This window comes from Sorghum bicolor, chromosome 10 (assembly GCF_000003195.3).
Source record: "Sorghum bicolor cultivar BTx623 chromosome 10, Sorghum_bicolor_NCBIv3, whole genome shotgun sequence".
In the NCBI taxonomy this organism is placed as follows: domain Eukaryota; kingdom Viridiplantae; phylum Streptophyta; class Magnoliopsida; order Poales; family Poaceae; genus Sorghum; species Sorghum bicolor.
In genome coordinates, this window is record NC_012879.2 from 59137370 (window position 1) to 59153117 (window position 15748).

The window sequence follows — 15748 nt, forward strand, 5'->3', positions numbered from 1 at the left end:
ACACCCATGAGCACTTGATCAGTTGATCCAATCCATGCATGATCTCCCTCCCCCATCTGCTTGCAACTGCATTCCTCCAATAATGAAGATCATTCATGTGGTGGTTCAGGATAAACTAATTGCTTAATTGGGCTTTGGGTGCTGCCAATTGCCTATTTGGGTCCATTTGCTCATGATTAGCATGCATGCACATGATCGAGGGAAGGAATCTTTCATCGCCTACTAATTAATCTACTTGGACTCTGGCTGTGCTTGCAAGCTTCAGGTGAGTGTTCACATGAACTGAACTGGAAGAATAATATCGAGGAAATTGAGAAGTCTAGTACGTATGAGAATATGATTAAGGAATAATCTTGCATTAGTTGTTTTGCCACTTCATCAACCTATGCATTTTCCTCCATTATTCAACGCACTTTGAATTTTATTTTTTGATATAGAAAAGAATGAACACTCTACCTGTCTACCATACCATACCAGGATCAGAATCAATGCAATCATGTGCACTAGAGACATCTTATATTAGTAATACTAATTCTTTTTGCATCATTGCTTACGAGTAAAGCTTGATACCGATCGATATCATCACCATGCATGTGAAGCCTCCCCACATGCAGATGCATGCACTCCCTGCTCCCCTAGTTCTTCAGTCCTGCCATGTTCTGGCATGCACACAGTTTGAAATTAAACAGGAGAGAGAGAGAGAGAGAGAGAGAGAGAGAGAGAGAGAGAGAGATTCTTGAACTAGACGAGGAAGAGAAAAAAATGCTGTCAGAGAGTAAAAGTACATGGATTTTTACACGTATATATATCAATCTGCATACGGATGCATCCTGATGCCAAAGCTGGGGGCGCTCAAAATTTTGTTTGCGTTTGTGCAGTGTGCAGATGATACCACCTGATGTGCACGGAGCCTGTTTGTTTTGCATTGGCTCCCGTTGTTTTCATCCTGTCCTGCACCGGCAGTTTGTTTTGGCGTTGCTTCACCGAACTTAGTTGGATACACGTAAGGCAAAATGATTCTCTGTATCCAAGTCATAATTTTCTCCTTTCCGTACATATAGATCGACCTCAGAGAGCGATGATGAAGGTGTTTCAGAAGTGAGAGAACTGTGCACAGTTTGAAAAGGCAGCCTGCCTTTTCAAATTGAGAGAATCAGCTCTGAAAATATTTGACTCCTCGAAGGGCAAGATCAGCCATTTTGGAATACCTAGCTAGCTAGTACTACATTGGATTGTGAGTTTTGATATGACATCCTGCATGGCATGGAATGATAGTATTGCATAAACTGCCTGCTGTGCTCGCCCACTGAATCAAGCACGCAGAAAACAGGTTCAAGAAGACCCTTTCACCAAAACAGGGGTAGCATGCAGCAATCAGCATGAGCTGGAAGAAACCGGTGCAGAATTCATTGTGACAACGACTCGACTGGAGTAGCCGAGTAGGAGTAGTACATTCTAGTACAACAAACTTGAGCGGTGACCCATAGCATTACTGAAATCAAGGGAGGAAGACTGAACATCTACTCACATTTTCCACATCCAGTGACATCACAAACAGCAGAGCTACAGAGGTGAGGAGACCACAGTTGGTAGCTACTAGTTCACGCATGCATGGGAATGGGATCATCAATTAATCTCCATACCCATAACTTGGACATGATATATATTGAGTTATTGACCATGCAATGCAAGTTCAGCTCCATTACAGTGAGGTCACTCAGTCCTGTCTCTGGCTTGCGTTGTTCAGAAATTCAGATGTCAAAATGTTTCAGTTGCCATTGCCAATAGATGCGGTAAAGGGTAAAGAAAAATCAGGAACATGGTTTTTACATTGCATAAAATGCACATCTCTACTCTAAGACCATTTAGCACGGTTTCTGATCCTTGCTTATTTTGAGATGAGAGGTAAAAACAGCTTTTTACTATAGTGAACCGAGGAGCCATCAGAGGTGATCAGAGTTCTAGCAAACGGGGCAGTTACTTTACATTGCTTCAGTTCATTCTAGTGGTAAAAAAGTTTTGAAAATGCTACTGCACGATTTCCATAACCAGCGGCGAAGAATGAATGAGTGTAAAAAGATTTAAAAAACATTACGCGCGGATCAAATTATTCGTGAATAAAAAAGAGCAGACCTCCGTTCCCGAAAACTAATCATTAAAAGAAGTTTAAAAAAACCAGAACTTCCATCGATTTGAACACATAAAACTATGGTGAAGAGGCTCAGAAGTCACGAGCAGGCAGGCTGCTCTACTCTGCTGCGGCGCACCGGCGATCCCTCCCCACCTCCAACCTCCCCGCCCTCCTCCTATATATTCTCGCCCCCTCCACCCTTCCGGGTCCTCCACTACCCCGCCTACCAGAGCAAGAACGTATCGGTCGAGCAACCAGTGGGCATTTCTAGCTCGTCGTCGGCAACGGCAATGGAGGAGTACCAGCAAGTGCAGCAGCAGCATCAGGGTGGTGGCCGGGGGAGCAACAAGATCCGGGACATCGTGCGGCTGCAGCAGCTGCTGAAGAAGTGGAAGAAGCTGGCGACGGTGACGCCGTCGGCGGCGTCGGGCGGCAAGGGCGGCGGGAGGAGCAGCGTGCCGAGGGGCTCCTTCGCGGTGTACGTGGGCGAGGAGATGCGGCGGTTCGTGATCCCCACCGAGTACCTGGGCCACTGGGCATTCGCGGAGCTGCTCCGGGAGGCCGAGGAGGAGTTCGGGTTCCGGCACGAGGGCGCGCTCCGGATCCCCTGCGACGTCGAGTCCTTCGAGGCCATCCTCCGCCTCGTGCAGCAGGGCGGCGGCAGGAAGAAGGAGCCCACTGCCGCCATGTGCGACTGCTCCTCCGAGACCGAGATCCTCTGCAGATGACGGCCCACGAGACGACGACAACGCCATGAATCAAGGCCTCGCTCTCGTCTCAATGCTCTGCTCTGAATCTCTTTCGTTCTTTGTTTTTTTTTTCCTCTCTCCTTTCTTGGGTTGCTTCTTTCTTTCTTCTTGGTTTTTTTCTGAAGAAAGGAGGAGAGGTTGCATTGCTACTGATAAGATCTGTAATCTGTACAACGATAGGAGGAGATGAAGGATTTTTTTTGTTTTGTTTTATCAGAACAAGGATCTAATGTAAGACAAACCAAACAAAGCTTTGATCTTGCAACTTCTGATGGTTTATGCCACTATCACAGCTCATGCAATTCTTCTGTCTGCATTTTTCTTAACAATCTGAAAACAAGAAGATTAGCAGTGCAGAAGCTGAATCTAGTCAGCTTCCCTTACCACTGCAAGTCGGCACTACAGACTACAGAGTGCAGGTGCAAGATTAGCTGCTTAAAGATTAGGTTAACAAGTCTTAATTCACAAAAGTGTGGTAAAAATATAGGAGTACTACTGTTGTTTTAACTGTTTGGGAATGCAGGGCATCTACTGTTTCGATGCAGACGTAGGGAGAGTTGGAAAATATCTTTTGTTTATGTTGGTTCATGAGATACGCATTGTACTCTGCATACTGCACTGCATTCTTAATATGTGATTCTGTTGGCATATTCTTAACCACCACGCCTCACATAATTAGGCTAGAATTTTTCGTACATATTCACATGGCAAATTGGCAAGCGCACCTGGCTTCTCACATCGACGACACATGAGGGGATCCTCTGCATCTGCACCTGAATCTTGGGTTCCTGAAAAAACCAGGTTATCTCCGTATGCATCAGCCCCAACTTTTTGTTAGATCTCTGAAGCAAATAAACGATAGATTGGTAAACGATGAATCAGTGTCCACTTTCTATGTGCTATTACCACTCAACTTTTTAATTTTTATCTGGATTCAGTAGTGTGTATACTTCTGCCATGACAAGAAAGTAGGGCCGGTAAGGCAACTGAAACATGTTTCAGCAGAAGACACCACGGAACTGAAAATCAGGCTGAAGCTCTCTGCAAGTCTGAGGAAGAAGTAGAATGATTGGTCTACTTGCACTCTGAGGTAGATCATTGGTCTGATCTGAGATGGACGTTGCAGCAGACTCCCTCAAATCCTGCATCCAGCATTTCCCAGTGTTGAGTGTTGACAAGTGCAATCAATATACAGGGATCCAGATAAAGAGACAGCATTGCTGTTCTTGTAAGTGAGTTTTTTTTTTTTGTAAGTGAGTGGCTATATTTTCAAATGTGCAGCCAAGTCTTGCATGCTCATCTTCCGGACATTGCTCAATGCTGTATTTCAGAATGAAGTAACTGACATTCAGATCCAGATCCGTTTGATTTATATCGATCGATCAGTATTCGTTTCTGTAAGCAACAATCTGCATTAACTAGTGATGTCCAAAATGAAGGGTCCATGTTTTAGCGCAAGTATGGAACAGTGGTAAGAGTCCATCACTAAGAATTGATGAGTGTGAATATAGAGAGACACACTACACCACCCCCATCATCACATATATCTCCAACCAACCAAATAGATCAAGTTTGTAAATAAGATGAAAAATAGTACAAATCCAAAAAAAAAGGCAATCTTTTTCTCGGTTTCTGTAAGAATAGGAACAGCATGACAAGACAAGGGTTCATCCTCTGAACTCTGAAGAGGACTGCTCCTCTAATCACAAAAATACAACATGAACTGAAGAAATAAAGCCCTGTCTTCTTTCTACATACTTCTCCTCGATCCCATCATGCATATCTCGTACGGACTGTTTGGAACGTCGAAATTTGAATCGAATCTCACAAGTTTCAGACATATGAAATAATAAATAGCTGAATTTCCCCAGGAGTTCTCTGTAAGTCTGTATACTCTTTCTCCACGGTTCACGGAAGCAACAGTGAATCAACACGCCATGCATTCAGAGCTACGCTACCATGCATGCATGCATGTGGCTGCTTGGTTGCTTGCATTCTGTACAAGAACTGCATCCTCACCTCAACTGATGAACTGATCTGATCTGATCTACACGTACGTCAACAACAAGCAAATTGTTACAAACAAGAAGGAACCTAGCTAGCGAGGTGTTGTCGATCATCTACCGGCCGACGACGGCTTTATTTCTTGCCCTTCCCGACGGCGCCGCCGTTCTTGCGCTGGAGACGGCGCAGGAGGTCCTCGAAGTCCTCCTCGGCGCAGGGCACGCGCAGGCCGCCGGCCTGCGCGAAGCCGAACTCGTCGGCGGCGCGCTCCATGAGGTCCCGGAACGCCGGCTCCCGGAGGTACCCCGTGGGCACGACGAACCGGCGGGACTCCTCCCCGGCGTACACCGCGAAGTAGCCCTTAGGAACGCCGCCGTCCTCCTCCGCCGCCGCCGGCTGGTCCAGCAGCGCCTCCCGCAGTCCGGCCGCCTCCTCGCGCGCCGCCGGCGCACAGCTGTTCTTCGCCTTCTTCTTGTTCTTGCCGCCCGCTGCCGACGTCGCGGACTTGTTCGTCGACCGGAAGTAGCCCATCACCATCATCGCCGATCGTCGTACTCGTACGTACGTCGCCGGACGAAGTGCAGGCGCAACAACGCTGGTGCACCTATATGTATATATAACAGCTGTTCTTGATCGCCGGCCGGTTCAACGGACAACGGCGGGGCGGGCAGAGGGGGCGTGGAGGGCTTAGCTAGCTAGTAGAGTAGGTAATAACCGTGGCGCCTGGGCATGGGACAGGGATGGTGGGCGCCATGGCTGCGCTGCTGCTTTGTGGTGAGCTCGATCGCTGCTGTCTTGTTGGAGTTGGTGGCGGGCAACCACTGCGCGGAGAATTAGCGGAGGACGACGTGGTCTCCTCTCCTCTCTTGTTCGTATGATTAGGAGGCTCGGCAGCCAAGGGAGAGAGACGATCTTTTATATACTACTAGGCCACTAGGAGTGAAATGGCCATGGTACGGTGATATAATTTAAATTCAGTTATTATATATAATCGAGGAATTAATTGATTAATTAGTTTCTTAAAGAGTAGTCATGTCAACTTTCCTGGCTCTGTTTCCATTGTGAACACAATCTGCTTGAAAAAAAATGGCTAGATTAGTTACTTTCTTAAAGAGTAGTGCATGTCATCCTGTAGAGAACTTTCCCGGCTCTGTTTCCACTGTGAACAAAATCTGCTTGGAAAACTACCAGGTGAATGGATGTCCTTGCACGTCGTGGAATTTCATTTGTTAGTGGATATCTTTTAATTAGGCAACGTTTGTTCTATATAATACAAGCGCGTACATCTAGTACTATATACTGTATATTGTATTTCGAATTCTCGTAGAGGGACAACGATTTATCCTACAGTACTGCTACCTTCTCCGGTTTGCAAGTAGTACTCAATATTTTGGACAAGATTTAATTCGAGTTTTAAACGTTGATTATAAAATAACTTTCAAAGTATTTAGTTTAGAAGGTTATAAAGATCATATATATGTATTATCTTACATTGGAGATCGAGTGCTTTCATAAAAACATCAAATACTTGCAAACTAGCTAGAGTAAGCATCAAACGCTTTATCACAAAAGAGTTCTCAGGTTTGGGTAGATGATCCCCTTCATCTACCTTACAATTTTTTTTAAACAATGTAACAGTCTTCGTGAAATAATAAAGTTTGCCTTAAAAAAACTTAGCATCAAACGCACCCGTCCGCAGTGATTGCCCAAAATTTTTTTTCAAGAAATGGAAAATAAGAGCACTGCAGGGCAAGAAATGGAAAATAAGAGCACTGCAGGGCAAGCAACGGAGCATCTCCAAAGGCTTTGGCAAATTGACTTGGCATTGGTTGTTATTTGCAAACTCCCATAACAAAATGCAAAGGATAAAAATAGGTCATCTCCAAAGGAATTGACATTTGGACTTGGCAAATGATAAAAATAGAAGGTCTCCAGGCGCGCGGGCTTTCCTTGCGCGTGACTTTGCTCGCGCGATTGGGTTTGCAAAGCCATCCACAACTTGACATTTTTACCAAGTTTGCTCCCTCATTTGCCAAGTTGCCCAAATTGCAAACTCCAAATGCAAAACCGTTGGATACCTCTTTTGGAGCTTTTTGGCAAATTACTCAAATGCAAACCTCAAATGCAAAACCCTTAGAGATGCTCTAATATCGCCTAAATTATCCTTCCTTGCTCATTTAATTAAGAAAGCAGAACCGATAGAGAAGTGACACATGCAGAACTTTTTCTCTCTCTTACTCAACTTTGCATCCATAGTCGAGTACGCTACACATCCTCTTTTTACATATGGAACTGCTAAACTCTTTTTAGTGGTACAAATAATAATTGGCTCTCTTCTTCTAGAGAAGAGGTGCTCGGATCAGAACTAAAAAGAAATTGCTCTACTAGAGAAGTTAGAGGCAGAACAATAATCTTAACCGGAGCTGAAGCTCTAACAAACATATCCTTATATTAAGAATTAAGAAATAAATAAATAAATAAAGTCATTTTCATGACGTCGTCGTACCGTTGACCGTTGACCGACCAAGAGATCGACGGGATGAAGTGAGACCAACGCCCGTGATAAGCAGCCAAATGGAGCAGAGCGAGGGTCCCTCCCCTTCATTCAACTGCAGCTAGCCAATGGTGTTTTCTATAAGTACGGTCGTCCGGTGGCACTCATCACCTTTGTTATTATTATTATTAGTATTGTCATCATATAGGATCCTGCACGCAACTGACGACGACGATCGATCGTGCCATGCACACGGAAATTGCATGCGTACGGTGCCGTGCGCGTAGATTAGTTTAGATAGGGTTTCTTTTTTTCAACTTGTCTTCCAGAAGCATTGTTGGCACATAGAAGTATCATGTAAGGATTCAAGCGAATATTCGTGCTGACCACGCTTAAACACAAAAGTTATTTTAAAATGGGACATAATAACCGTTTTGGTCCCTGTACTTTTACTTAAGGCCTAAACTTTCAAAACAGCTGTTTTATCTATCAAATTATACTTTTAGGCTCAATTTCATCCCACTAGAACTATGAGGATGATCGTTTCATCAGCTCTTAAACTTTGCATTTTGACTCAGTTACATCTATAAAATATCAAAGTGCATTTCGGTCTTTGAATTTTTATTTTTTCAACTCAACTTTCAGATAAAGATAGAGGCTGCGGATCAGGATGCAGCGTAGAGCCGTAGACGATCACTGTAGAGCAATCGTGGATACTTATCGTGGATTCATGACACGTGTCCGTATGTATGCATCTCACATAGAAAACTGCTGCTTAAATTTATGAGAAATAGTTTAAAACTATAATTCTCTGATGGTCCCTCTATCCTTGAATTAATCAATTTCTAGAATATGTGCTAGTTAAACTTTTGTAAGTTTAACTAATTTTATAAAAAAGAATAATATGTATGATATAAAATGAGCACTTTATGAAAACATAGTTTATAGTAAATCTAATGGTAATAGTTTGATACCATAAATTTTATTTTTTTTTTAGAAATTCAGTCAAAGAAGATTGTCTTAAAACAACTTTAATAACTTATTTATTCAGGACATACTCCCTCTGTCGCTGAAAGTTTTAATTTTTAGAGTCAACTTAAGTCAAACTTTTTAAATATTAACTGAATTTCTAGAAAGAACGCTAATATTTATAGTACTAAGTGTTTGTTATAGAATATATTTATAAGATATACTCATTTTATGTTATAGGTACTGATGTTTTTTTCTATAAAGTTGATCAAATTAAAAAAAATTGACTAACATGGATTCTAAGAATTAAACCTTTTAGATGAAGTATGAAGTATATATTGAATATACAGGCATTAGGCGCTTGTGGTCCTGCCGGAGATGGTATGGAACGTGCACGCTAGTGAAGTCACCGCGCTTGTTGTGACGGCGTGCAGCACCAAGCCAAAGCGGTTTGGCAAATGATCCATCAAGTACACGAGGAGTACTTGGCAGTCCTGCACATTTTGGCGTCCCCCTATTGGCGCCACTGCCATGGATGCCAACGACGAGACAAAGCCGCCTAGGCGACCGTGCCGGCCGGCCATTAAAATTTGATGCGTGCGGTCCTTCGCTTGCTGAAGCGTCGTTGTACGGTATAGTACGCGTGACTGTGCGAGTGGCCAAACATCAATTTTCCTGCGGCTGGATACCGTAGAGATGAAAACGGAGCGAATTGGAACGGATAATGTCTTTTTTATATTGTAATCTACTTTTCTTCGTTAGTTTTGGATCGGAGCGGACAATACATGAATTCGGATGTAAATATGGAATTTTCAAATATCAAAACTGGTAAGAATATAGAGCGGAATCGGATCGGCTATGGATTTAAATAGTAGAGTAATATGTGCATAAGAAAATTACATGCTTGTCAAAAAAAAACTAATAATAAGTAATAGACAATATCCTTCATTCCATTCCATGTTGTGGCTATAACACCAACACAATTAACACTTAACAAATTATCCTTACTTACAAATGATAAGTTATTAGTCAATATACAATACTAGTAAGCAAGATTTCAATTCAAAATTTATAACATCAAACAACGACATCACAAAATAAGAGTTATCAAGTAACAAATTATTGGATATCCTATTATAAACATCAGATAATCCACCTAAAATTTACGGATAATTCATATCCGACAGATTTTGTCGATTCCATATTCTATCCCATATCCACACATAGTCGGATTCAGATTTTCCATATCCATATGGATATTAAATTTTTTTTCTTCACAACCTCAATATTCGAATTCGGATTAGATCGAAGTGGAGGATTATCCACATCATTTTCATCCCTAGGTACGGTACAACGCGCAAGTGGATAAGTGTGAAAATAGGCTGCGGCCGGACATGAGTATGACGTTGTCTCTCGTGTCTGATGACATGCGATTGAATTTAGTAATTTCCTCCTGATTAAATTTAGGGGTGCTCGTTCCTAGCTGAGATGGTGCATCGTGACTTAGTTTCTTAATTTTTGGTGGTGAAATTACTATATTTCTTGTATAGTATTAATTATTTGTTTTTGGTCTTTATAAAGAATGAGATGTCGATGGATCCACTCATTCCGTTGATGATATGCAAACAAACAAAAAATGAGGAGTGGAGAGTTGATGGTCTACTTTCACTACCACAAAACTAATTTGTAGCAAAGAGGGGCGGCTGCTCAATCAGAAATCACCTATATAGTGGTAGTCCTCAGAGCCCACTGAAGCCAACCGCCTTTACAATGCATCTTTAGAGGTGGATGGTAATATATACTAACCGCCTCCAAAGATACATTTCAAATGCTCCATTGTGGAAGAATGGAGGCTCTAAAAAATCATATTTTAAGAGACGACTTTTGTTTCTAACCGCTCCTAGAAATTGAATTTGTAGCAACAGAAAGGTAGAGACGGCTAGGCTCTACAAAGGATTCCTAACTTTTTTTTAGGAACGGGAGGGACCTTGGCCCCTGCAGAAGATTTTATTAAAAGAAGAGCAGAAACATAACACAAAACAAAGTTCTTACAAACAGAAACCAAAAACAGGAGGCAAGAAGAGAGTCCCAAGGGGGAGAAATTAAGAGAAAGAAGGAAACAAAGAAAATAAGGCTAAGTATGAGTGTTAGAGATTTTGCATCCATTGCTCAAACTGATCAAAAGCTAAAGGAAGTCTATCCTTCACCCGTAGGGAGACAAGCTGTATTTGCTGGAAGAAGAAGTTTTTGCATTCTTGGTGACAATTTCTGAAGATGAGTTCATTTCTGGCTGTCCAGATTGTCTAGGCCAATAAAATAATTGCTACCATGAGAAATTGACTATCCAATTGATTTTTTATGGTTGAGATAGTTTCCAAACTGTCCTGGTTACTTCCAGATTTAGTATTCTCTAGCACTGCTGGGCAAATGGGCATGTTTGGAGCATATGCTCAATTGTTTCTTCTTCCCTTGACAAACAAATTTCACAGTTGTAAGTATTGAGTACCATTTGTTTTCTTCTAAGCAGATTTCTGATACTCAGCCTATCCATCAGTAGTAACCAACTGAATACTTTATGTTTGGGTCGCTCTGTTCGCTTGGCTATAGCTGAAAGTACTATTCACTAATTTGTTGTAAGAAAAAAACTGCTGAATGACTGACAGATTCGTCAGATAAACTCAAGCGAACAGAGCTAGACCTTTGAAGGCTGAATTAATCTCTTGGTGTCCCATCAGCCTTTTGTAGGCAATGGATGATTTAAATTTGAATTGTATTCCCATCTAGTTGCCTCTATTGAGGCTTCACAACCGCCTCTCAAAAACTTTTGGTAGTGTTTTTTCCTCTAACCAAACACCTTATTAATTGCTCCCCGTCTATCTATACGAGACTCTTTGTGAATGAGGAAAAATCACCATTTATAATTTGTGACAAAGCAAAGTCAATTGTATGCATGTTTCTCTCCATATACAGAAGTTACACCGATAGATTTGTATTCAACTTAGCTTCAGGATATTATTGACTTTGATGAATTAGAGAATATGTTATATGCAATGAATTAAAATGGTAAAATTGTACCATTCTTTTAGTTTAACAACAACATTTTGAGTCGACCCAACAAAATTAGAATTTACATCCCTAGCACATGATTTCGAGTTAAATCGTGCTAGTTCAGTAATTCGAAAATGATGCCACTAGATTTTCTTGAATGTGTAGTAGTCCTGCGAAAGTACAATTCTGTAATATCTTTAATAAATACATTAAAACAAAAGTTACTGGTCAATAAATATAGGGTATTTTCTCATCAATTTGATTAATTATTAAAAAAATAATTTAGGACAAAACTAAAACACATAATATTATGGAATGGAGGAATATATTAATTAACAATAACATATTTATAATCCGTATATAGGTCACTTTTTTAAATTTATAATGTACAACTATCGCATTCGATTTTTTAGCACAAATAGCCATTCAAGAAAGAGAAGGAAAAAATATCTCCAATTGTACTTAGATATGGTAAAATCAACTAACTAGAGGGTCTTGGGCGCAAGAAGAACATATTAATAATTAGTCTGTTCGCTTGAGCTTTATCGACCAAATATGTCAGCCATTTAACAGTATTTTCTATCATGGCTTATCAGCTAAACGAACGACTAACTAGGCTCAAAAGGTTCATCTCACAAATTACAGACAAATTGTATAATTATTTATTTTTTATATATATTTAATGTTTCATATATGTGCCGTAAGATTCGATGTGATAGGAAATATTAAAAGATTTTTAGATTTTAGGTAAAACTAAACAAAAATATGAGCAGTATGATAGAATAGGGCCTTGTTTAGTTCCAAAAAATTTTGGGAAATAGACACTGTAGCACTTTCGTTTGTATTTGACAAATATTGTCCAATCATGGACTAACTAGGCTCAAAAGATTCATCTCGTCAATTCCGACCAAACTGTGCAATTAGTTTTTATTTTTGTCTATATTTAATACTCCATGCATGCGTCCAAAGATTCGATGTGACGTGGAATATGAAAAATTTTGCAAAATTTTCTGGGAAGTAAACAAGGCCTAGGAGTATGACTAGCTACAGCGGATGTGGATGTTTAGTTCCGAAAAGTGAAAAAATTTCAGTACTGTAGCACTTTCGTTTGTTTGTGACAAATATTATCCAATCATGGACTAACTAGGATCAAAAGATTCGTCTCGTGATTTACAGCTAAACTGTGTAATTAGTTTTTATTTTCGTCTATATTTAATGTTTCATGCATGTGCCACAAGATTCGATGTGACAGGAAATCTTGAAAACTTTTTGGTTTTCAGGTGAACAACAAGGTACGAAGGACGCGCAGGACAACAAGGTACGAAAGCCCGGGAGGATCAGAGTACGGCTCACGATTCGGTGGCCGGCCGCTTTCGTCGCCGTCGTCACGTCGTCGTCCCCGTCGGACCGGACGACGTCTCTCTCGGCGTGGAAGTGGAACACACGTTAATTCGCCGGTCAACCGGCAAATGTTTAAGCGCAACACAACGTCATCTGAACGCGTTTTCGTTTCGATCTACAGATTTTATTCACGGAGAAAACTTTTGATGATACACATATTTTCAATTTTTGCGCTGAGGGACAGAATTTAACAATAAATATGTTTCAAATTATAGTTCACTTTAGTATAATTTTAAGTTCTTTTTTTCTAAGTTTGATTTAATTTATAAAAAAAAAAATAACTTGTGATAAGATTAAATTTAAACTTATGATAAGCCTAAGATTAAGAAAGTGAGCTATAGCGTGGGTGGATGCGAGAATGGTGTGTAGAAGAATCCAATCGATGAGAGCGATACATACTACTCCCTCCATTCTAAATTATAATAAATTATATAATATTCTAAGAATCTTAGAGAGTTAAAACATCTCAAGTTTAGATAAAATTATAAAGAGAATTACAAAAATTTATGACATCAAATAAATATACTATAAAAATATAATTAATAAAGAATCTAATAGTTGATATAATAAATGTTATTACATAATTTTGGTATCTTGGAATGTCTTGTAACTTGGGAGTATGTCTCACACACACTGTTACTGTATGGAAAACGAACGCCATGTACGTGTCCGAAAGTCGATGGTGGTGTACGGCGGTGTGAACAGGAATTGAGGTGTCGGATGAATTCCGAGGAAACAATCAACCTGACGGATGACCCCGTTGTCACACGCGAATTCAGCATCAGTTTCGCTTTTGCAAGTACGGTACGGTGTCTTCCCGTTTCTCTTTCCTTTTCTTTATTATCTTTTCTTTTGGAAAGACCAGCAAGTAATAAACTGTTTGGCGTTTATACTTACTATACTATACAGACGACATAAGATAGTAGGAAAATTCACAGGGCGGTAAAAACTGCTCCCAAAACCAGGTAAAAAGTTTACAAGGGGTCAGGTTCGATACAGTGATAATAAACCATGTTCAAATGTGTGATAATCCAGTACATTTATATATAAATATATCTCGCATGTCTACACATCTTTGTTGCATTACTCACGTACGGATCAAGATGAATCAGACAAGACCCGTGAGTGTATTTGGCCCAGAAAATGACAAAGATATTCTAGCAAGCCAAGCCGCCACACCAGTTTTTTCTTGGTCAGCAATTAGGTGAGCTGGCGTGCACACAAATACACAATGATTGGCCTCTTTGCTCCTATCTTGGCACTTCCTTGTGTATGCTAAGAAACAGCCACTTTAACTGCCTGCCTGACTGCTTATCATATCCTGTATTTGACTCTATCTCCAACTGCAAACAACTACTCATTCTAATACAGTGATTCTCCTACTGCCCTATGATACAATGCTCATCATTTGGTTTGGTGCTCATCTCATATGACAACGCAAGATACAATCCTTACTGGTGCAGTTCTGTTCCAGTCATGACATTGTTTTCGATCTGAACTCTTCAGGCTTCAGCCTCTAGAAGCCGGCCACGAACTGTATAGAAACTGTGTACGCCAGGCAGAGCACAGACGGCCGGCCGGCACGTTTTCTACTGAGAAGTGGCATATTCCTGCAGAAACCTCCTCCTATGCAAAACAAAGTATGAAAGATGACAGTTGGGATAATCGTTGTGGCAAAATGTAGCATATCACACTCCTTTTTTCCACAGTCAAATTAAACTCACCAAAAGCTGCGCCTTTCTGAATATCAAAATCATTCATGCATGTAGCACATGGGTTTTTGGCTCAATATGCGGCGAGACATCTTCGTCAAAGAAAACAACTACCTTTTTCACAAATAAATATCTTTTTTTTCTCTCTCCAAGCAAAAGCTAAGCACTTGCATTGGCGAGAAACAGAGAAAGCAAAGAGTTCTTGGAGAGCGAAAGTGGATGAGTGGAAGCTCACATTTGAATATTTTATGCAGTACATCTCAATGCATGTGAGGCTTGACGAGTCATCTCTCTGCATGTGAGTTCTTGACAAGTCCACCTTCACATAACAAAAATCAAAGGGTGATAGTCTAGTAGTAGTAGACAGAAAGGTAAAAATGGTGGCAACCTAGAGCAGATTAGTCTCTCACCCCTCCCAACTCTTATGTAACAACCATGTAAAGAATACCACGGGCTATTTTGGGCCACAATATATAAAAATTCAGGTGGAGAACGCCTCCCCCCGGTGAAAATTCAAAAAAAAAAATGGTAGCAAGTCATGGTTTCGTGTCCGTACGTACGATTTAGTGGAGACCAACCAGCCTAAACTGGTCAAACAAAATTAGGTGCTTGAAGAAACTGAAACAGGTCATGGCTTCTTGTAAGCTGATCATATTAAATTATGAAAAAGATTATGCTGGATTGGCTTCATGAAGTCACCAAGGGGTACCGTACCAGGCAGATCAGACGCATGTACGTAGTCAAAAGCCGCTGCATTATAATGAAGAGAAATAGAGAATATCTAGAATACTCGAGATCCATCGAACCAACTGTCAACTGACAATTGGTGATGAATTGATGATGATGATGATGATGATGAGAGGAAATCAAGTAATAAACTGACCGGCAAATTTGCAGCAGACTTGTTGCTGTCACGTCTCCCAGGCTTCATGGTTTCAACTGATAGTGTGAACAAGATGTGAGATGAAACAGGTTGGCCTGCACAGCAAAGTTTGCAGGAAGCTTTGTGATCACGTCTTCATGGTGCCCCATGACAGCAAGTAGGCTCTGCATATGAATTCCAGAAGGACAATAGAAAATACTAGAGACAACAAAATAAAGTCACACTCCAGCTACAAGACATCAAGAACGTAATGAAATGAGCAATATGCTGTAGGGTCACATTCAGAATACTGTAATTGTCGATGTGATTTGAAGAACGGCTGCGACGTCGTCAGCTTGCTGACAGGGAGATAAAGAT

The 15748-nt window shown here is 40.8% G+C and overlaps 2 protein-coding genes across 2 annotated transcripts; one reads left to right on the top strand and one right to left on the bottom strand.

Moving 5' to 3' along the window:
• Nucleotides 2194–3164, top strand: LOC8065575 (auxin-responsive protein SAUR64). Its single transcript, XM_002437494.2, has one exon. The coding sequence runs from the start codon at nucleotides 2209–2211 to the stop codon at nucleotides 2857–2859; it is 651 nt and encodes a 216-aa protein (XP_002437539.2). The 5' UTR covers nucleotides 2194–2208; the 3' UTR covers nucleotides 2860–3164.
• LOC8063834 (auxin-induced protein 6B) lies at nucleotides 4436–5767 on the bottom strand. The gene has a single exon (XM_002438919.2). It carries the CDS (start codon nucleotides 5422–5424, stop codon nucleotides 5020–5022), a length of 405 nt encoding a protein of 134 aa, XP_002438964.1. The 5' UTR covers nucleotides 5425–5767; the 3' UTR covers nucleotides 4436–5019.

Coding starts and splice junctions, on each gene's coding strand:
- LOC8065575 (XM_002437494.2), top strand. CDS start 2,209: ATGGTGAAGAGGCTCAGAAGTCACGAGCAGGCAGGCTGCTCTACTCTG.
- LOC8063834 (XM_002438919.2), bottom strand. CDS start 5,424: ATGATGGTGATGGGCTACTTCCGGTCGACGAACAAGTCCGCGACGTCG.